Source organism: Sphaeramia orbicularis, chromosome 24 (assembly GCF_902148855.1).
Source record: "Sphaeramia orbicularis chromosome 24, fSphaOr1.1, whole genome shotgun sequence".
Lineage (NCBI taxonomy): Eukaryota > Metazoa > Chordata > Actinopteri > Kurtiformes > Apogonidae > Sphaeramia > Sphaeramia orbicularis.
The window spans coordinates 31,604,925-31,627,189 of NC_043979.1; the positions used below are offsets into that span (position 1 = coordinate 31,604,925).

Below are 22,265 nucleotides of genomic sequence, written 5' to 3' on the forward strand. Positions count from 1 at the left end.
CTAAACAATATACGTGCATTAGTACCAATAGAAGAAGAGCGGCTGCAGTCGCAGAGTGATGACAAAACCTTCGAAAAATGGAGAGAAAACACATGTCAGCTTTTGCTTTGTACCAGTCGCTGTCTGCAGAATTACCTCCTCCTGCTAAGAAGCCTTCCCTGCAGGTACATAATACCAAAAACTGTCCCGGTTTGTCTGTGTTATTAATTTCTCGGCCACAACTGTAGGAGTGACAGTACTTAAAAAACAGTACAGCAGTCCAGATGGCTAGCTGGAAATGAAAGCATATTATCCAGAAAACTACACACATTATTTTATTAACCATGCTTGTCTTTTTATTTATTTATTTGTTTGTTTGTTTGTTGCTTTTTTATAGGTAGCAGCCAAGAAGAAAAAGAAAAAGGAAAATGGGGTTGCAACAATTAAAGTCCAAACAGCTAAAGCACAAGTTAAGGGTGACAATAAGAAAAAGAAGCTCATGAAATCTGTGCAAAGAGAGGTAAGTGTGTACTTGCTACAAAGATAGTGTAGTATCAGGTGAATTTTGGACAGAAACCAGACTTCTTATCAACATACAGATATGTAAAGAAGTGGTGTATAGGTCTAAAGAATAGTTAAATTCATACTGGCTGCAGTATAATAATGACTACTATACTATGATATATATTTATGAAGAACAACAACAAAACCTATGAAGCTAGATTAATTTTATTTGATCATTCATGTTTGTATTGTAGATTTTGTGTTTATTTCTGAACTGTTGCAGCCTCAACAAATATCTGCAAGCATAACCTGCTAATGTGATTTTTTTTTTTTTACCCTGAAATGTTTGATTTGTCTGTTGTATTAAGTAATATTTAATGTGTAAAATGCAGGAGGAGGAGGAGTGTGTAAATGGAGCTGAGACACTAGATGTTTTACTGGCTGAACTGGCAGAAGTCAACAACAGCCGGGAGAGAGCAAGCAAACTGTTTCAGTGGCTTATCAGTCCAATTCCTGCCAAGGCTTTCTTCAGGTACTGATGAGTGTTATCGGGATTTCTGTCACTCTGCAGTAGGAGTTTAACTGAAATGAATGCAGATAAATGATCACTGTTCCAACAAGTGGTATGGTTAAAAATCCAGATACAGTTGAACTTTAATCCCCATGTGGAAATTCAGTTTTTCACCAGCTCAATAAAAATTAACGAAGAAAGGAAACTGAGCAATCATCAATCTATGAATCATCAGATGAGGTGTCATAGACTCTGATGGGCATGAAGGATCTTCTGTATCTCTCAGTGCTGCATTTTAATGAGGTTATTCATCACTGCAGCTGCTCTTTTGGTTTATCAGAATAAGTTAAAGAGGATGATTTGGATTTTTCAAGATGCCCTCCACCTTATTCAGTTTATCTCTTCATCACAGTCCCCAGTGTGTCCAGCTTCTCTCCAACAACAGAATTTGCTTGTGTAAACTGATGAATCCAGGGTTCTTATCAACATAATAACAAATATATACAGAGTGGATATATAAAGAACAGTTCAATTCAGACTAGCTGCAGTATAACAACAAAAGATTATGATACTTGGAATATAAGGAACACTATAAAGATAGATTAATATTTTTAATTAAATAGAACCGTGACTGCAAATCATAGATGCCCGTATTGTGGATTTAAAATATGAATATAAAACGAGTATTTTTTTCTCTTTAAGGGAAACATGGGAAAAGAAGCCCATTATTGTTCAACGTAAGAATCCAAATTACTACAAGGGATTATTCTCCACAGCAGAGTTTGATCGCATATTAAGACAGGTAGGCACAATGCAACTGTGTTGATTTGTAGTTTCTCTGGTTGATTTGTAAATTTTCTCTGTTTAATACCAAACCAGAAGTGTTTCATATTGAACATACCATTTGCTGTTACATTTTAAGGAGGATGTTCAGTATGGAGTTAATCTTGATGTCACAAGCTACACTAATGGCAAAAGGGAGACTCACAATCCTCCAGGGAGAGCCCTGCCTTTCACTGTGTGGGATTTCTATGAGGTGAGCGCAGCAGGATTTTAAGCACAACATATTTATGTATAAACTAAAGGTAATTTCTGTGCTTTAGGATTAGTGTCATTCCACATTTGTATGGTTTTAGTTACGGTCCTAATCCTTGGGTGTTTTGCAGCAAACTAACAAGCATTGCTTTTCTCTTAGGAGTTCATTAAAATTTGTTATAATTTCACATTTTTCAGGCTTGATGTTGTTTAAATACTAGACTGTTATGTTTTTAAGTATGAGTTTATTTTTGTATTTTCAGCACCGCAGCTAGAACTCACATTGTCAATAGGGCATCAAAACATTATGCCATTTGGATTGGACCTTGATTTAAAGTTAGTAACTTTCACCTCGTCTTCATCTCTCAGAGTGGCTGCTCCCTCCGCATGCTGAATCCTCAGGCTTTCTCCTCCACAGTGTGGAATGTGCTGTCCATCCTTCAAGAGCAGTTTGGCAGCATGGCTGGAGCCAACGTGTAAGAATTTGAGACCCAACTGTTACTAGAGAGAGAGCTTTCATTTACATTGACAAGTGTTCATCAGTCATTTTGCCACACAGATACCTGACTCCACCTGGAACACAAGGCTTCGCTCCACATTATGATGACATTGAGGCATTTGTGGTTCAGCTGGAAGGCAAAAAACACTGGAGAGTGTACAACCCCAGGTGAGATACAGAAAGGGCATCTTTTTACCACAGTGCCACAGTAAAAGTTTTTTATTTCAAAAAGCCACTTAGGAGATGTAAAATATATTGCATGGGTACTAGGGCATCATTGAGAATATGTGGATCAGTGCACAATAATTTGAATTGATTCAGACTGTATTTTTCTTGTGTTTTTTTTTTTAACGATGAAATCTATACTAAGAAACACACTATGCCTTTTTTTCTTTACAGGACAGAGGACGAGGTTCTGCCTGTGCTCTCAAGTCGTGAGTGATTTCACTTTGTAGATTGCTTCTCAAGTCTTGATCTGATTTTTGAGTTTGATTTTTGTGTAACTATTAATACTAGTGGCCACAAGCACTTGTATAAAATGAAAGGAAGCTTAACTTTCTAAAAGAAATTGACCATTTACTATGCACTTGTTTTCTTTTTGTACAACATACATTTTTGACAGATAGCTGTTTTTTTTATTTTGTTTTTGAATCTGTCGATTCTAGCAAACTTCAATCAGGCAGAAATCGGAAAGCCTATCCTGGAGGTGGTGCTGGAAGCTGGTGATCTCCTCTACTTTCCCAGAGGATTCATCCATCAGGGTGACTGCCTCCCAGATGTTCACTCCCTGCACATCACCATCTCCTCCTACCAGAAAAACAGCTGGGGGGATCTGCTTCTGAAGGTTATTCACTTTGATCCAGACTCTGAGAGTTTCAGTAAAATATGTACATGAGTAAAGGAGGCATCAGCACATTATTAAAAAAACACCGACTGTTGCTTGTTAATGCAAGACATGAAACCACAGTTTATACTTTTATGTTTGAGGAAAATGACGATGTTTATTTATTTCGGATAACATTTGTCAAACTATGCTTTCAGACTTTGAATAATTGAAAGAAAACAAGCTCATATTCATCTTTAAAAACACAATACGAATCGTTCTAATGTGAGTAGAATTCAGAATCAGTGTGTGGCAGAATAACCCTTAGTTTCAGTCACAGTTGTCATGCTCTCCTCCATCAGTCTTTCACATTGCTGTTGGCTGATTTATTGCATTCCCAAGGCAAAAACACAAGCAGCTCAATTTTGTTTGATGGCTTGTGACCATCCATTTTCCTTTTGATCATATTCCAGACATTTCCAATAGGGTTCAGGTCTAGATATCTGGAGTATTCCCTTAATTTAAGAGATTTAGTCATACCAAATTAACACTATTAAAACCTTATGTCTCTGATACAGGAAAATATAGAGACTGTTTATTTGATTGATTGATTGATTGATTGATTGATTTATGCATTTATTTTGAATATGAATGTCGAAAAAGAAGAAAAATAAATAAACAAAACATTTAAACATAAGATATATATAATACATATTTGAAAAGGAGTGAGAAGAAATATAACTTATAAACTCCCACCCCTTCTCCTTAAATAATTAAAAACAATAATAAGCTTCCTAGTCTGACCGTATAACCATATCTATACTCTAATACCTGATACTGTTAAATAATTTTGTTTCTAGCTTTATATTATTACGAACAAATATAATAGAATTTACATAAACACATAATACAATAACACATATGTAAGTACATACATAAGTTTGGATTACTTAAAAAGAATAACTAAGTACAATAGTCAGATTTTTTACATTTCTTTTTTCAGGTGGTTCCAGCAGCTTTGGAAATCGCAATGGAGGAAGATGTAGAGTACAGACAAGGATTACCTCTGGACTATCTTACTTACATGGGAGTACAGAATTCTGACAAGGTGATTAATTCTGGCTTTTCAGTAGTGTTTATCATTCCAGCCACAGTCTGTAGCCTTTTCTGTTCAGTCGTTACCTTCTGATAGCCAATCTTGTACTTGCTTAGGATGACCCACGCAGGGCGAAATTCTTCTCACGGATTGAGAGCCTGATGAAGAAGCTCTCAAATTACGCTCCAGTGGACGCTGCCGTGGATCAGAAAGCTAGAGATTTCCTCCATGACTGCCTGCCTCCCATGCTTACTTCAGGTATGCAATGGGGATGTTGGTAATAAATTTTAAAAAAAAACAACTCAGTAGTTTGTCAAACTTTTTAGAGTAAATATGAACCCTGAGATATGACATGCCTCTAAAAACCTGACTCATCCTTCCCCATCAGATGAACTGGCTACCAGTGTGCAAGGAGCATCTGCTCGGTGGGAGCGTGGGCGAACTGTGGATGTCGGTGCAAAGATTACTGCCCAGACTAAAGTCAGAGTCCTACGTGCGGGGTGTACCAGGTATACTTTAAAAAAAAAAAACAAAAAAAAACCTTCCTTTGGATTTCACTGCACGTTCCCACCAGGCATCTTGGATGTATATTATGAAAAACCTTGAGCACTTAACTGTATATTTTCAAGAACACCAAAGAAGGTCAAATGCAATATTAAGGATAATTATTATGCTTTGCCTGAGTGATTTATTATATGTATGCAGCTTCCATTACCCTGAGCTTTTATAATAAAATTTTAACTGTCCTTTAATCAGATACGAAAATGATGGAATCCGGTCACACTACACTGAAAAATGTCCTTGAGACTTTTTTGTTTTGCATTTCATTCCATGACATGTGTAGTCCTTGGTTTATACCATCATTAATACATGTATGTATGTACAGATCTATTCTCTGTGATGATGCATCTATGCTCACTACTTCTACATCCTTATGCATTTTTCAGTACAGATCCACTGTGATAGTTACAATATTTTACATCACTCGCATACAAAACACCAGATACTGTGTGTCTGAATGTGTCGTGTGTGGATATGATACTGTATGCACACTCCTTTAATGTATTATTCGTAATAGCAATTCTGCATACACATTGCAAAGACAAGTCTCTGCCTTCTGTTACCAAAATTACACAAAGTACATTACATTTCAGTTATATCAATCATATTTAAAATTTGTTTGGTGCAAAGAGGAGCTGGGTATTGTCATGAAAACATAGATTTGTAGGTTTAATGTTTGAAGAGTTTCATTGTGTCTATCCTGGTTTCACCCATAAAAACCCAGTGCTACTTTTGTGTTAGTTCCCAAATTAATTTTTCTCTTTATTTAACCATTCTTAAATGATTTATTACCATTTGTCATATTATCCTCTCCATTTTGCCTTTTTTCCCAGTGAAAATCAGATATTTTCCTGTATTTATTTTACTGACCATGCTGCTTTTAATCATGTTAAGATTACATTTGAGGGTTGTCATACCAAAAACAGAAAAAACTTGAGAATATGTGACTTTTTAAGAAAAATATATCAACTGAACATAATCCAAGTGTACATCCACTGTCATAGATCCAACTTCATGGGTTTTAATGGTGAATCAATGTTGTAGAAGATGACGGTGTTTCCATGTTCACTACAGAGCCTCTGAACGTCCAAGTGGCTCATATTTGATGACCATGAAAAGATGACAAACTGAATTTTACACAAATTATTTACATGTATTGATAGGATTAGTGGCTCTAAAGTTATTAAATATTTTAGATCAGCAGATGCTTTTGGTCACTGGTGTGTATTTGGGTCTTTATGGGTTAATAACACATTATGCAGATATGTGAAAGTCTCTTCCTTCTTTTCAGGTTATGCAGTGATGGAGATGCTGTTTGTCTTTACTACACTACAGACAACTCCAGAGTGTACCACAAAGAGGAGCTCAAGAGTTTGGAAGTAAAATCAGAGGTACATTATACTGAACATCACAGCATATTCATTCAATGAGATATTCAAGTCTTAAAAACAAACTAACCATTTTTTTTCTCTTGCAGCATACAGATGCCATTGAGTTTCTGATGCATTCATATCCCAAATTTGTGACAGTAGGAAGTTTTCCATGCGATTCAGCAGACGACCGGGTATCTAAAAGTTCCTTTAAACAGTTGTTTTCTTTAATTTTTCAGTAAAATCTCTCCCTCATATAATTTCTTCTCTCAATAGATTGCTTTGGCTGAACTGCTCTTCGAAAGAGGGATTATCCACACTTCAGAACCCGTGTAGAGGCCACATTTTCAGTCGAGATGGGTACATCAATGGATTCAGATGACCTTTGTACAAAAAATACGTTTACTGCAAGCCATTTCTCATCCGAGACATACTTCAGTGGCTGTACTGAAAAGAGCAGGCTGAACAATCCATTTAAAAACGTTCCTTCCTGCTCACCATCAAATAAACCAGATTTTTCTTAGAAATTGGAACTTTGTTTAAGTTATTTCTTAGCAATCAAAATTCTAATGGACAAAATCACCTTTATGAGAAAGGTCATGTTTATTATTGGTTGATACAACTCAAATATTGCAGATTACTGGATGACAGAATTCAATAACAGGAACATGAATCTTAAATATCATTGATTGAGGTTCATCAATCATTCACACTACAGATTATAGCACACATTCAGGGGCCGGATGGTCTACTTCCAGGTCACCTCCTCATCAGGCTTCAGCTCCCTACAAATAAGATAACAATTAAATGGTGGTTTCTCAAAGCAATGCTGGCATTGTCAATTAAACAACATTTACCACAAGTAAAAGCATTATTTGGGGAAATATTTACTAATTGAGCCAAGTCACCTAAACATTCAAATGCATCAGTTTTGCACAGGCTTTAGACTGTTATAGTGTTTATAAATGTATTCTCTTGACACTCAATGGTTAGATGACACACAACCCACACACATACAGTATGCTTCCTGCAAAGCCGGTGGAAAATACAGCAAAACCTTAGTTTGGTGAATTATTACTTGTGTCCTTACCTTCCATACAAAAGACTCTTGTTCCTGAAAGCTGTCAGCTTTTGGTCCTGCCTTTTGTCCAAGTACCATCCAATCACAAAGCCTAAGGGTACAAATATGTTCGCCCAGTGCTCCCGTGCCATTGTAAGCAAGTTGACCATGGTTCCTTTAGAAATAAGCAAATAAATATTAATAAGCAAAATGAAATATACTGCTGTCTTCAAATCATGATACGAGACGTGACAACAATCGTTGGCAAACGTTCATTTAAAGATGACCGGCTATATTGTAAGATAACTGACAACAGTAAAACACGTAAAAACAACGTACTGTTTATATCCCCACAACATGCCATGCATTAACATTGCAAACGCCGTATTGACCCTGTGTAGCTGATAATTATTTAACCTCATATTGGACACATAATGGAAAACTTTGCTACTTTTGGATTGTACATCAGAATATACCTACCTGACAAAAACAGTAAAATAATGCAAATGTTCACATCCTGCCTAATCTGTATGTAGTTACAATAGTTGTGCACTGTCGGTTTAGCTAGCTAGCTAGATGGATAGCATTGTATCAAATAATAAGCCAGTTTCCTCACAAATTTGCCTTTGGCAGGAAATGGCACAGTACATTTACCAAATTAAACATTTACAGCATAGCTTTACAAATGTAAGCAGACAGAATAGAAGAAAATAGATGATATTACCTTCTGTTTAGTCTAGGCCGTGGCCTTCAGCTCCTCATTCAGTAGGCAGAGGACATTGGACTGTACCAAATACTGGGGTAGTATGAACACTATCAACAAAGTCAACATCACAGTTAACTTTACAACGCATTAATATACTTGTATAAATATATAAAAATAACTTATTTAAACAATCATAATTATATATAAAGTTAAAAATAACAGGTGTAGCTTTTAAAAACGACATTATTGTTGTTTTAACACCGCTACATTTGGTACGCGCCGTTCCCCTTTCACCCGTGATGCAGCGGCAAACATGTCGGGTAGTGAAGTGTGTTTTCAAAGCTGCTAACGAAAATGCATTTATTCTTAAGTTTTGCGGTAGCTACCAATTCAATCGTGGCCACATTTTACTAGGAGTGAATTTAAAGAGTCTCGTATTTAATGGTATGTTGCACACTTCTTTATCTAACTAGCTAACCTTATTCCATAAACTGAAAAATAGCCTCGATTACACTTTGCCGGGTAATTGATTATGCTAGCTGCGGCTAATGTGGCTTAGTGTGAATGTTTCCTTGCAAATTTCTATGCTAAGTAAGTAAATATTTCATTAGGAGTTATATTCTTCTGTTGCTGCATGTCACAATAATTAACTTTTGCCATTGGTATTATTTTAGTTTTCCCCATAGACTGTAATGATGAATGAATTTAGTATTTTGTCGTGAACAAAGGCAAAAGCAGCCACCTATTGTAGCATAATGCAGGATCTTATAGTATGCAGTAATAAACTTTAAACCCTATTCTTATTGTTTTACGGTATTTTTTATATTTGCAGCGTGACAGCTGAGAACAATGACGTCCATTATCAAGCTGACAGCCGTGTCAGGCGTCCAGGAGGAGTCTGCTCTGTGTTACCTGCTGCAGGTGGATGAATTCCGCTTTCTCCTGGACTGTGGCTGGGATGAGAACTTCTCCATGGACATCATCGATGCCATGAAACGGTACTTATTGTATCCATCTACTTATTTCCAGGAATGTTTGACCTGATGCAGTGAACTTAAATAACAAACAACTCTCTTATGCTCTTTTTTTCCCACAGATACGTTCATCAGGTTGATGCTGTGTTACTATCTCACCCGGACCCCATTCACCTGGGAGCACTGCCATATGCTGTGGGCAAACTGGGCCTGAATTGTACAATTTATGCCACAATTCCTGTCTACAAGATGGGACAAATGTTTATGTATGATCTGTATCAGGTAAGACGCAGTTGTGGAATGTAAATAAATACTTTTAGTTAAGTACAGTAAAAAAAAACAAAAAAAAACAAAACTGTGCATATGCAAATTTATGGTACTTTATGCTCATTTATACTTGTACTCAGTTGTGCAGAGTGGCAAATATCATACTTTTTACTAAATTTTTCTGACAGCTTTAATAACTTGACACATTATGCATTTTAATCACTCTTCTGTTCAGTGAAAAACTTTTATTTCCAAATGTACTGATTGCGTATGTTTGTGATAAACTGATGGATAAAGTGTTACTGGGTTGAGAAAATGATGAGAAAGAAGTTTGTCATTAAGACATATGTGGCTCCAACATGCTACCACCATTTTATGATTTTATAGAGTATGATGCATTGCTTTATATTAAACTACATAGTTTCTAAAGAAGTTCAAAAAAGATCACCCTTAACCATTTATAGCAATAAAATGTAACGTACACATTAATGCACTCTAATATGAATTCAAAAATAAATAGACTTGTAAAATATTACTTTTTTATGGTATAATTGCTACTTGTCATTTGCTGATAATGCACATACTACTGGAAGCTGTATGGAAAAGTAAAATATCCATATAAGTACATATTAAATGTATCTGCACAATTTTTTATTTTTTCTGATGTGTGTTTTTCTCTCCACTTAGTCTCGAAACAACAGCGAAGATTTCACATTGTTCACCCTTGATGATGTGGATTGTGCTTTTGATAAAATACAACAGTTGAAATATTCTCAGATTGTTAATTTGAAAGGTGAGGTACACTTTATTTGCTCATTATTTATGCCTTTCTGGACGTTGCAGACATATTAAATGTTTTGTGTTTGTTTGTTATCTAACAGGCAAAGGACATGGTCTTTCCATCACTCCTCTTCCAGCTGGTCACATGATCGGAGGAACAATTTGGAAGATTGTAAAGGACGGAGAGGAGGAGGTTGTCTACGCTGTAGACTTCAACCACAAGAGAGAGATGTGAGCCTAAAGAAAAAAGCTTATGGATTGAATAAATACAAAAGTTTATTGTCTGACTGTTTTTCCCTGTTTTGTGTTCTAGTCACCTGAATGGCTGTACATTGGAGAGCATAAGTCGTCCCTCTTTACTCATCACAGATTCTTTCAATGCGACATATGTGCAGCCACGTCGCAAACAAAGGGATGAGCAACTCCTAAGTAAGTTACTGTATCTTAATCAGTTCCTAATATTCTAATAGCAAATTAAATTTATTTAGTAACCAATAACAAAAATTGCATCTCACTGTCTGAATCCCTTACAAATTTTGGTGAAAGTCTTCAACATCAGTCCTTTAAAACACTGTTTGTTTTGTTAAATTGTGTTAAAGATCAGGAAAAAATGTGGTCTTTCAAAATCTGCACAAAATTTGCACAGCTATTGTTGAGTTGAACTATACATTTTTTCTGTTATCTTCATGGACACTCCTCCTTTTCTGTCCTTACAGCTAATGTAATGGAGACCCTTCGTGGTGATGGTAATGTCCTCCTTGCTGTGGATACAGCTGGTCGTGTGTTGGAGCTTGCTCAGCTCCTGGACCAGATTTGGAGGACAAAGGATGCTGGGCTTGGAGCTTACCCTCTTGCTCTGCTTAACAACGTCAGCTACAATGTGGTGGAGTTCTCAAAGTCCCAGGTATCAGTCACCAGGTTTTACACTTAAGGCAGTTTTGTGCTGCTCATTATTTGTTTTGATATTATATGTTTTCACCTACTTATCAGATTCACAGTGACATCAAGCAGCAGAAGAGGATGTGATGGTGTGTGGAAATGTGGTTAACTTGCTTCTTCTCTGCAGGTGGAGTGGATGAGCGACAAGCTCATGAGATGCTTTGAGGACAAGAGAAACAACCCCTTCCAGTTCCGCCATTTGACCCTATGCCACAGTCTCGCAGACCTGGCCCGGGTGCCCAGCCCTAAGGTGGTGCTCTGCAGCCAGCCGGATCTTGAGTCTGGCTTTTCTAGAGAACTCTTCATCCAGTGGTGCCAAGACGCTAAAAACTCCATCATCCTCACATACCGCACTACACCTGGAACCCTGGCCCGGTACCTCATTGACAACCCAGGAGAGAAGATGCTTGACCTGGAGGTGAGAACAGCACTTCCTGCAGTATTTCATCCCCAATATGATGGGTATTAAGTCATTATTGATGGGGAAAAAATACTGTTGTCCTGTACTTCACTGTAGTTCCAGATGCACCAAACTATTACCTTTTTGGGAATTTGATTTCTGACTTTTTACTTGCAAATATTTATGCATTTCAGGATCACTGTCAATGTGTCTGGCAATTATTTTCTCTTTTAATCTGTGAATTGTTTGGGTTGTAAAAAGGTGAAAGACCTCAATATCACATCCTCAAATGTTTGTTCGGTTGACAACCCAAAGACCTTGTTGTACTCTACATCTTTGGGTTGTGAGTGTAAAGAAACCAGTCAAATTTGATTTTAAAATGTAAGATGTTATGACAGGTTTTTTTTTTCCTTCACAAAATAAGTCAATTATCAATGTAATTGTCAATTAATTTAATGACAGGTAGTTAATCCATTGTTGGAGATGTACTGGCAAATGTATTAGTTGATGATCTCAGGGAATACTCTTTCTTGTAACCTTGACTCATAGAAATTCTCATTTTACTTTACCCTGAAAGTTACTTCCATATGTCATTGTACCACAGGAAGTTTTTGTCACTCACATTTAGGGTGAACAAAGGAAACAAAAAAAATTGCCATTCTGTTTTTTACATGATGTCCATCTTTCACCTCTTTCTCGTATTGTTGCAGGTGAGGAAGAGAGTGAAGCTTGAAGGAAAGGAATTGGAGGAATACCTGGAAAAAGAGAAAATAAAGAAAGAAGCAGCAAAAAAACTTGAACAAGCAAAAGAGTAAGTCCCAATGGAGATAAACATGGGTGTTCTAGCTGCTGGGGACAAACAAGTTTCTTCTTGATGATGCTTAAATTTAGTTGGTTCGTGCTGATGTTGAAAAAGCACTTAATGGATATGATTTTAGTGTTATTGAAAGCTGAACTTCAACATCAAATTGTGTTAAAAGCAAGTCATCGTTAATAGAGTGACTGGTTAACAGGAATGCAAATGATGGTCTAGATTGCAAAAACAGTCTATTTAAAAGGAAATAAATGCAAATGGAAGATGAGTCATGACATGATGAAGATGAAATTGCACAACACCACATTTTAAACTCTGCAGCTGAGCTAAAGTCTGTTGTCAGCCAATAGGAAAAATTAATCTTGTGTGCACTCAGTTAAAAGCGTGTTTAATGCACTTGCAGAGTGGATGTGGACTCCAGTGATGAGAGCGATATGGATGATGATTTGGATCAACCAGCTGCAGTGAAAACCAAACACCATGACCTGATGATGAAGGGCGAGGGCAGCCGTAAAGGCAGTTTCTTCAAACAAGCTAAAAAGTCCTATCCGATGTTTCCTTCACATGAGGAAAGAATCAAATGGGACGAGTATGGAGAGATCATCAGGTACAGCAATTTTAATGTGTTGCTTGAAGTCGTTCTCTGTTGTATTGATGTTCCAAACCCTCAACAGCAGGGGAAGTCTCATACCAGAACATACTTACCACTACCAGAACCACTCACGGATCAATGCTATCCATCCACAGACTATATCACCCACTGAATAAAATATAAAGCTCATTATTTATACTCATCTATACAAGATATTATCAAATTTTCTTGTTCAGAAAAACTTGTACCCTTTTATTTTGATGAAATATACTGCTGTCTTGTAATCATGAAGCGAGACCTGACAACAATTGTTGGCAAACGTTCATTTAAAGATGACCGGCTATATTGTAAGATAATAAATGACAACATTAAAACACTTAAGAACAACGTACTGTTTATATCTTCACAACATGCCTAGAATTATCATTGCAGATGCCTTATTGACCCTGTGTAGCTGATAATTATTTTACCTCATATCGGACACTAACGGAAAACTTTGCTACTTTTGGATTGTACATCAGAATATACCAACCTGGGAAAAAGCAGTAAAATAATGCATATGTTGGATGATGATTTGGATCAACAGTCAGTCAAAAATAACATAGTGTCTTATAATTTTTAGGTGCTCCATCAACTGATTGCATTATAGCTCTGTTAGCTTAGTAATGTTTTTACACAGAAAACAGCCACTGTAAAACTACAAATCACTGTTTTCTGTACGTTATACCTACATGAGCCTCATAATCAAACTCATCCATGTGGAAAAAATACTGCCATTTCATCATCAAACTCCATTCTTTTATTTTAGAGCCGTGTCCAGTGGTGAAAACAACGATGGTGCTTCTAGATTTTATCACTTTGTCACTTTCTTTGGCTTCTTTAAAGGAGTGATATTAAGGTTTTTTAAATGAAATTCTTTTTTAAAACATTTCCCTGTGGTCCACATAAACTGTAAATGCTATGCTTGGGTCTGAATTCTTCATTAATTCAACTCCACAGGTCTATCTTCAACCCTATTTCTGAGTAATGACACCAGAAAGGTTGTTTTGAGCACTGGCCCTTTAAATGCAAATGAGCCACTTCACACCCCACTCCCTCCAGGTTGTTGACTGTGCTTCTCTATCTCGTTCTACCACTTACATTCGTTAATACAACCAACAACTGAACATTTAATCAGGTAATCGGCTCAAAGTTTGGACATATTTTCAGTATGGACTATAACTGCTACTGCTGACAATTACATTGGAGAAATTACTCGGAGAAATGTTTGTTGGAAGTCTTGACCTTATATGTGTAAATGTCGTGATGTAACTAGCTATATACGTAACAAATTAAGCAGGAATTAAAACAGGGTGTAGAAATCCACTCGATTTTTGCCAAAATGAATATAAAGATGGCTTTGCAGCACCTGGAGGGTTCAAATTCAAACTTTTTGAACTATTAGGGTCTAAATACACAAGTAAATGTACCAAAGACTAATGAAAGTGGGTTTAGCAAAATATGACCCCTTTAAAAGTAGTTTAGCAGTTATTTCTTAGTGGTGGCTCACTACTTACTCTAGTGGTCAAATAAATCTTATGGTCTATCAGTGCACATTTCTGCAATCCAAAATATTGGTTTTTATGACACAACTTCACATCTCTTCATTCTAACCGTCTAAAGATACTTTTAGTCATTTTTTAATTTTTGAAAGTAGAAATACTGGATTTTCACCCTTTAAAAAAACTCTGACTGTTTTATGTGTTGTTACAGGCCTGAAGAGTTTCTGGTTCCTGAACTACAGGCTACAGAAGAGGAAAAAAGCAAACTGGAATCTGGTTTGACCAATGGTGATGAGCCCATGGACCAGGATCTTTCTGTCGTCCCCACTAAGTGCATCTCCAGTATAGAAAACCTTGAAATTAGGTTAGTGATCATGTGAAGCTGGATTCGTCTTGGAATCATATTTTAGACATTTCTCTCAAAAACTCCTTTTAAAGCTGACCAGTTGCCAGTTGTACAGGTTTTTGATGTGCTTGAATCTCTGCAGGTGTGAATGAGTGTAATTATGTAAATATGAATGCGGCTTAAAATAATGTTTATCAAGAAATCTTGTCTGTGTTCAGTTAAAACCATGTTTGACAGTCCAGCAACATTCATGGGCATTAATCTGCGTTCATTCCTCTGCAGAGCTCGGGTAACGTACATAGACTATGAAGGTCGCTCTGACGGCGACTCCATAAAGAAGATTATTAATCAAATGAAGCCCAGACAGCTGGTCATCGTTCATGGGCCTCCGGAAGCCAGTTTGGACCTGGCCGAGTCCTGTAAGGCTTTCAGTAAGGACATCAAAGTCTACACACCCAAACTGCAGGAGACGGTAGACGCCACCAGTGAGACGCACATCTATCAGGTCAGTGTTTCCTCTGTTGGATTCAGGGAGTTTTGTAGATCCATAAATTAAGTAAAGAAATTATTCTGCAACTTAGGGCTGGTGTGGTATGACTAAAATCTAATATCATGGTATAGATAATTTTCTATCCCCATAACAGTAAATTTTGCAATATTAAACATTTTCTGTAATTTCAATGAAAAATACATGAGTTAAAATGACCAAATGGAAAGGCCTATTCTTTATTAGATTATGAATTATATACGCATTATAATAATAGACTTACAGACTCCTTTTGTGTTGGCTGGTCACAGTCCCTCTCCTGTTCAGAATGATACCATTCTGTGTCACAGTCACTCTCCTTTATGTTTGTTTGTGTTGCTTTTATGCAAATTTACTGTCAGCATCCCTGTCATGTAGAACACAAAACATTGTCCAAATGACAGCAAATATTGCAGTGTGACAAAAAAAAACAAGTACAACAGAGCATAATATGAAATTACAGACTTTTCACTAATATCGCATTACGTATATTTTCATATAACCCAGGGCTAATCTGTCTCTGTCAGGTCATTTTTGCCTTTTAAAGCCTCTTAGCAGCAACGTCAAGAACTTATCTGCCTCAGTTTATTTCTGTGGTTTTTCGTGCAAAATTTCTTTTCATAATACATTTCCTCTGACATTTCTATCCTGTTTTGTCACATCACATAAAGGTACGGTTAAAAGACTCCTTGGTGAGCTCTTTGCAGTTCTGCAAGGCCAAAGACACAGAGCTGGCGTGGATCGACGGCGTGCTGGACATGCGGGTGGTGAAGGTGGACACGGGGGTGCTCCTAGAGGAAGGTATGAAAGAGGCTGAGGCTGAGGACAGCGAGCTACCCATGGACATCCCTGACGATCTTGGCACGGACCACAGCGCCACAGTGGCAGCAGCACAGCGCGCCATGAAAAATCTGTTTGGAGAGGATGAAAAGGAGGTATCTGAAGAGAGTGATGTCATTCCCACCCTGGAGCCACTGCCTACACACGAGGTGAGGCAACGGACATGTACAGAAACATTCACAGCTGAGCAACGTTATCACTGTGATGTTATTATTTTTCAGTTTAAGTGTAGGTTTAGGGAAAATTAGACATGAACACAGTTATTGAGCTGGTAGATGCATATTTTTTATTTAGTGGCTGTGTAATCCATCATTTTTAAGTTTGTACAGCTTTGATATTTTCATTTCATTTGTTGTTATTTTCTCTCATAAATAGTCATGTGTTAATTTTCATGAACTGCCTAGTTTTTATTTCTTTATGTTTCAGTTTCTTTAGGTATTAACAATGAAAGCATTTACAGGTTGTCCCATAAGTCTCCATACATAGGAGACATAATACATATGGTTCTAACATGTATTTCTTTATATTTCTTCTTTATAGTTCTTCAGCAGTGGAGGACACGCATTGAAATGTGTTCCCGACAAAATGGCAGTCATATAGAGCATATTATATAAATAAAAATGGTTTATGTCAAGAAACATTTATTTTTCCTATGTATGGAGACTTGTGGGACACCCTGTATTTATAATACTTGAAAACGGTTGAATGAAAGAATGCGTGACATCAAATATGCAATAGAAATATGTAATAAACTACTGTTTATTGGTTGAAAAGACATTTTGCTTTGGTACAACATGAACCATTAACTGGGTACGTGAAGAAAACCAAATTTTACCTGTAAATCTGTATTTTTTTATTTAGTTTTAGTGTTTATGAATACTGTTTTGTTCTGTTTTTTTATTTCACTTAATCAAATAATTTTTATTTAGGTTAACTTTTAGGTTTATATTGTAACCATTTGATAACTGTATATGATAACTGTTTCTAAATGAACAATTTGGGCGACATGTTAGCTCCTCGTAATGGAAACTGTGTTCATGTAATAGTTCAGTAAACAGTGCCAAAAGTCAGTGTCATAGTAAAGTTCAATTCAATTTTATTTATAGAGCCCAATATCATAACAAAGTCACCTCATAGGGTTTTACAGAAATTGTTGAATTAAAAAAAAAATAAAACAATGAAAATAAACAGTCGGTGAAGCAAATGGATCAACATCCTGGGCATCCCCTGTCCTTAAACCCTCCTTCTCAGCAAGGAAGAACTTCAAAAATCCCTGAAGTATGCTAGCCCTCGTATAAAAATTGGCATAAATCTAAGCCACGTCTCTTGATGATTCCCTTCAGATTCCTGGGCATCAGTCGGTGTTTATCAACGAGCCTCGCCTGTCTGACTTCAAGCAGGTCCTGCTGAGAGAAGGCATCCAGGCCGAGTTCGTGGGAGGAGTGCTGGTTTGTAACAACATGGTGGCCGTCCGCAGGGTGAGCGTCCTTCCCCCTGGCACGCAGAGCGAGCGATCCATCAGCTCCCTGCAACACTGGTCACCACTAGTCCTCATCAGGGAAAAGGGCCAGCACAGAAGACATATGGCAGCATGTTTCACGCCAAAACTACACACAATCACAATGATAAGCTTCTGTTTTTATCTCTAGCGACTCATATTAAGGCTTAGTTGGTCACTTGATATGTAGCTAATTTATATTAAAAAGGAGAAATTAAAATGAAAACACTTGCGTATAAAATATATATGCTTATAATTTCACATCTGTTTTGGTTGGATATTTCCCTTTCAAATATTCAAGTAACTTTTATCATTCACCTGTTGCAGATAATTTATCAACAAATATGCTTGGAAGACATATTCAGATCTTTTACAAAGAAAAGTAATAGTAGAAATTGTGCAGTGACAGTGTTTTATTATAGTATATGATGTTTTTGGATTCATATTACTGCTGTATTAAAATATGCGTTGCAATTTACTGCTGCAGGTGTTTAAGGTTGAGCTGATTTGAACTACTTTCTATACTGTTGGTAGTTTAACCTACAGTGAGTCATCATTTTCTATAAGATCATCATGTTTGCAGCATCAGTGTCCTATGACAACCGTGTAACACTAAAGTCAAGTTTTCACGATCTCAGACAAACGGGCCTGTTTTCCAGCTTAGTGACAATACAGCTAAGCCAAGAGGCTTTAAAAAAAGTTTATTTTGCTTAAGGAGGAGAATTTTCACAACCCATAAACAAACACTTAATCCTTCAGTTTATCGCAAACATCAGCACATTTGGAATTTTCACTGAACAGGATGAGAAATTGCAATCTGAAAAGGAACTAAAGACAGTGATGTTGTCAGACAAATATAGTGGAAGTGGAAAGTACAATATTTGCCTCTAAGATACAGTGGAGTAGAAGTGTAAAGCTGCATAAAATGGAAATGCACAAATTTTTACGTAGGTACAACGCTCCTTAATTACATTCCTCCACTTATTATGCAGCAGTGAATACATTTCCAGTGACATGAGCATTAAGTTCCTGTGTCGATGAGCTGTGAAGCAGCGACGCTCAGTTGTAAATTGCCATTGTAAGACATATTAATATTGCTGTGTGACACAATGTGACACATTCAACTCCACCTATTGTTTGATGACAGATTATGAATCACAAGCAAGCAGAGAAATTTGAGTACAATGAACAGCTTTTCCATTAATTCCAGAGAAACTGCAGATACTTTATTTCGGCGACTGACTTTAAAACACAGTCATTGCATTTTGGGACGTGTTTATAATCTGATGTATTGCGCAGTTTGAGCAGCAGTAAGAACATGATTAATAAGCATTTTCCAACAAACTCCGATGACATAATCTAAAATGATAAAATGTTTTCTGTGGTTTCTGGTTGAAATATTAATGTTTATTTGCCTGTGAAATAAAAAAAAAAACAAACAAAAAAACAGGTGCTTAACAGAATATGGAACATTAAGCACAGATCAAAAGAAATACAGCCCTATGTAGAATAAAAATCTCTAATGGCATTAAAGAAAAACTTCCTTTGTTAGATGAGATGCCAGCAAATCTTAAAAAGGGAATAGTAGAAGTGAGCCAGAATGGAAACAACAAAACCGATAGACATGAACTTAAAATAGATGCAACCCAGAAAAATGATATCAAAGAAAAGTGAAACTGTCAGAGGAGTGTGTGCAACCTGAAAATGGATGGTTTCATTATATTCCTGAATCCCAAATCTGTGAACATGTGCAGGAACAAATGAGAGGCATACTAATTCAATAGGCCCTGCTCGCACATACATGAACGAAGGTGATACCGTGTTGTACAAAGTGTTAATGACTGTTATACAACACATTGACCCATGCGTCTTTGTTCTCTCTCTGTCCAGACGGAGGCCGGACGCATTGGCCTGGAAGGCTGCCTTTGTGACGACTACTATAAGATCCGTGAGCTGCTGTATCAGCAGTACGCTGTGGTATAGCAGCAGCAGCAGCACAAGCACAACACATCATGGCCATACAGAGACAGTCCTTTACAGGGCCTTTACCCAGAGGAGGACAGTGTTCTGCACTCGGGCTTCCCCTTCCCCATGGGCGGCTCCAGCTGTTTCACTGCAAACCTTGTTGTATATTTTCCTTTTTATATCCTTTTTTTTTTTTTTTTTCAGATACTTTTTTAGTTTCATCAGTGTCTCACTCCTGTGCGTGACAAGCAGATGCTTTCCTCAAATCATCTCTGTGGAAACAGACTCTACAACCCAGATGTTTTCATGCTCCACATGCTGTACAGTCATCAGTCATCCTCATGCACTGGATGGACAAAGAGATGCTTTTCACCTCCTGTCATTAAAAAAAAAAAAAAAAAAAAAAAAAAAAACAACAACAACCATTTTTCAATTATGCATTGTTTCTAATGGTATGTCCTCAGTACCCATATTTAGATCTGGACTATCATTATTATGAGTACTGACTAAAATGTGAAGGTAACACTGTTTTCACATTAAATTTCACATATGCTACTGAATGTGTAGCTCTTTTGTAAACATTTCTACATGTACATTTTATTTGTAATTTTCTGTTACAATACTTTGTACAATACTTTAAGTTTTTGTAAGGCTGCTTAAGATATTAAAGCAGTTTATTGTTGTACTTAAATAAGCTCAGTGTACTAATATGGACATGGATACAAAACCCTACAATACTCAAACATGTCATGAGGTATTTCCACGATACTCAGCTGTAAAAATACACCTATGTTTTTCATTCCAAATGAACATATGTTGAAAATTTTAGTTTTATTTGTATTTTACTAGTTTTAAGTACCCTTTATTTTTATAGCAAATACCTCAGAACATTTCCATTCTCTTTACATTTCTAACATTAACTACATTTAATTAGATTAGTGTCTTTTTGGTTTATAATAATACTTGTTTAGTATTATATAAATTGTGTAGGCATGGCTAAAAAAACATGCCTTGAAAGTACCATAGAAATACCATACACACTGAAGTCTTTAATGTAGCCACTTTCTAAAGGTTTCTACATATATATTTTATCTGGAATTTCCTGTTGAATTAGAACATTTTTACAACACTGTTTGGGCAAAGTTCTTATAAGGCTGTTTAGGAGATTGAATCACTTTATTATTGCAGTTCTATGAAGCTGGGGACATGTAGAATTTTAGTCTGTAGTTGGGCTGAAATTCTGGAAAGAGTTGGACCCTGTGCTTCCCAAAAAGCATCATAGAAATGTGTTTCATAAAACCTTGATTAGACTCAGAGGAGTCATTCCTATTCAAGCTAGTGGACTGGGCACATACCTCAACTGACTTTTACCCCTCAGCCAACACGGCCAGAGGGGTATTGTAATCATTTTGTCGTCTGTCTATTCAACGACGTAATCGCATTATCTAAAGAATGCATTGAGATATTTGTACCAAATTTATTCTGTGGATGCATCTTAGTATGGAGCGGAGGGTTATTAAAAGTGTGCAGCATGTTATGTTTTTTTAATACTATTTTATATTTGTAATATGTAGTTATTTTATATAAATATATAACCTATACTCATACACAGTGGATTATGACTGAGCTACCAAAGCTGATTAGTGAATTTTTAACATATTCCCACCAGAGTCTCCAACTATGTAACCTTATGTCAAATTGCTGAAAATTGCATCATTATTTTCTGCTTTTTTTTTCCTGTGGATGGGACCCACATGCCCCTTACTCTAATTATGCCCCCAAGAATTTTGTCGTGCATGACACCACTGATTAGACTTTCCCTTCCTTTCTTGAAAAATATTCATGCCTCCAGTTTGTAGCACACGATTTCTGATTTGCATCTGAAATAATGAGCTAGAATCGAGTAAACACTGATGACATAATCGAAGGCTTTTTCCAAGACGTGACAAAGCTCCTCCACAGAGTTCACAGGCTGAGTGCCGCTCCTTATGTTGACTTATCTTGATGTGTAAAATTGGTGAAATTATCCTTATTCTTCACATGGTTGAGGAGTTAGTTCATGGACAATGTTAAAATATTCCTCAAACTAATGGAATTTCAGTACGAGTAACTTGAAATCTTCGTTACATTTCTACCACAGAAGATTTACTGTTTACCAGGTCGACCAGTTTTTGCAATAACACCAGATGGAGACATTTTTCTGCTGCATCTAAGCGGCCTCTGAATACCCATATCAAATCTGCCCATGCAGCAGGACCATCTGTAATACGGGGCTGAGATGACATTGTCCCTGAAGTGATAACTGGGATAATTCAGCCTGCTATGTAGCGAGGAAGGATTACTGTCCTCTTATATTTTAGGCAACTGTCTCTCACAGCAAAACTGTTTACCTCCCTAGCTGTTTGTGACAAGGTATAAAAAAAAAAAAAATAAAAAAAATAATGAAACGGTTCAGCAGTTTGTTTTCTTATCTTTTACGGGCACATGGGTATGCCGCCTCACCTCTGCTGTGCCCCACTGAAGTGTAACCGCTGTATTAGAAACTTGGGTGATAAGAGGGAGTGTTGCTGGCGTGAGGATGGTGTGGATGGAGGGGAGGCAAGGTGTCAGTGGTGGAGCGATGTGTCCGCTGCAGCCGT

At 36.9% G+C, this 22,265-nt stretch overlaps 2 protein-coding genes across 3 annotated transcripts; both read left to right on the plus strand.

Annotated features, from left to right (window-relative positions):
- The first annotated feature begins 45 nt into the window (after nt 1-45).
- riox1 (ribosomal oxygenase 1) lies at nt 46-6,911 on the plus strand. The gene is made up of 15 exons (XM_030129074.1): nt 46-164; nt 377-500; nt 874-1,015; nt 1,697-1,796; nt 1,917-2,030; nt 2,399-2,505; nt 2,589-2,696; nt 2,928-2,962; nt 3,194-3,372; nt 4,355-4,459; nt 4,564-4,705; nt 4,836-4,956; nt 6,300-6,399; nt 6,486-6,572; nt 6,655-6,911. Exons 1-15 carry the CDS (start codon nt 78-80, stop codon nt 6,712-6,714), a joined length of 1,611 nt encoding a protein of 536 aa, XP_029984934.1. The 5' UTR covers nt 46-77; the 3' UTR covers nt 6,715-6,911.
- Nucleotides 6,912-8,450: 1,539 nt separating this feature from the next.
- cpsf2 (cleavage and polyadenylation specific factor 2) lies at nt 8,451-20,313 on the plus strand. 2 transcript variants are annotated; one of them, XM_030128874.1, is made up of 15 exons: nt 8,451-8,588; nt 8,977-9,142; nt 9,241-9,400; nt 10,073-10,178; nt 10,267-10,396; nt 10,479-10,594; nt 10,882-11,069; nt 11,232-11,522; nt 12,215-12,315; nt 12,722-12,925; nt 14,663-14,815; nt 15,080-15,302; nt 15,995-16,312; nt 17,507-17,641; nt 19,552-19,644. In XM_030128874.1, exons 2-15 carry the CDS (start codon nt 8,994-8,996, stop codon nt 19,642-19,644), a joined length of 2,367 nt encoding a protein of 788 aa, XP_029984734.1. In that variant the 5' UTR covers nt 8,451-8,588; nt 8,977-8,993. The 2 variants fall into 2 exon arrangements, with proteins under 2 accessions (XP_029984734.1, XP_029984733.1); XM_030128873.1 differs by lacking the exon at nt 8,451-8,588 and having other exon boundaries at nt 8,994-9,142; nt 19,552-20,313.
- Nucleotides 20,314-22,265: the final 1,952 nt, after the last annotated feature.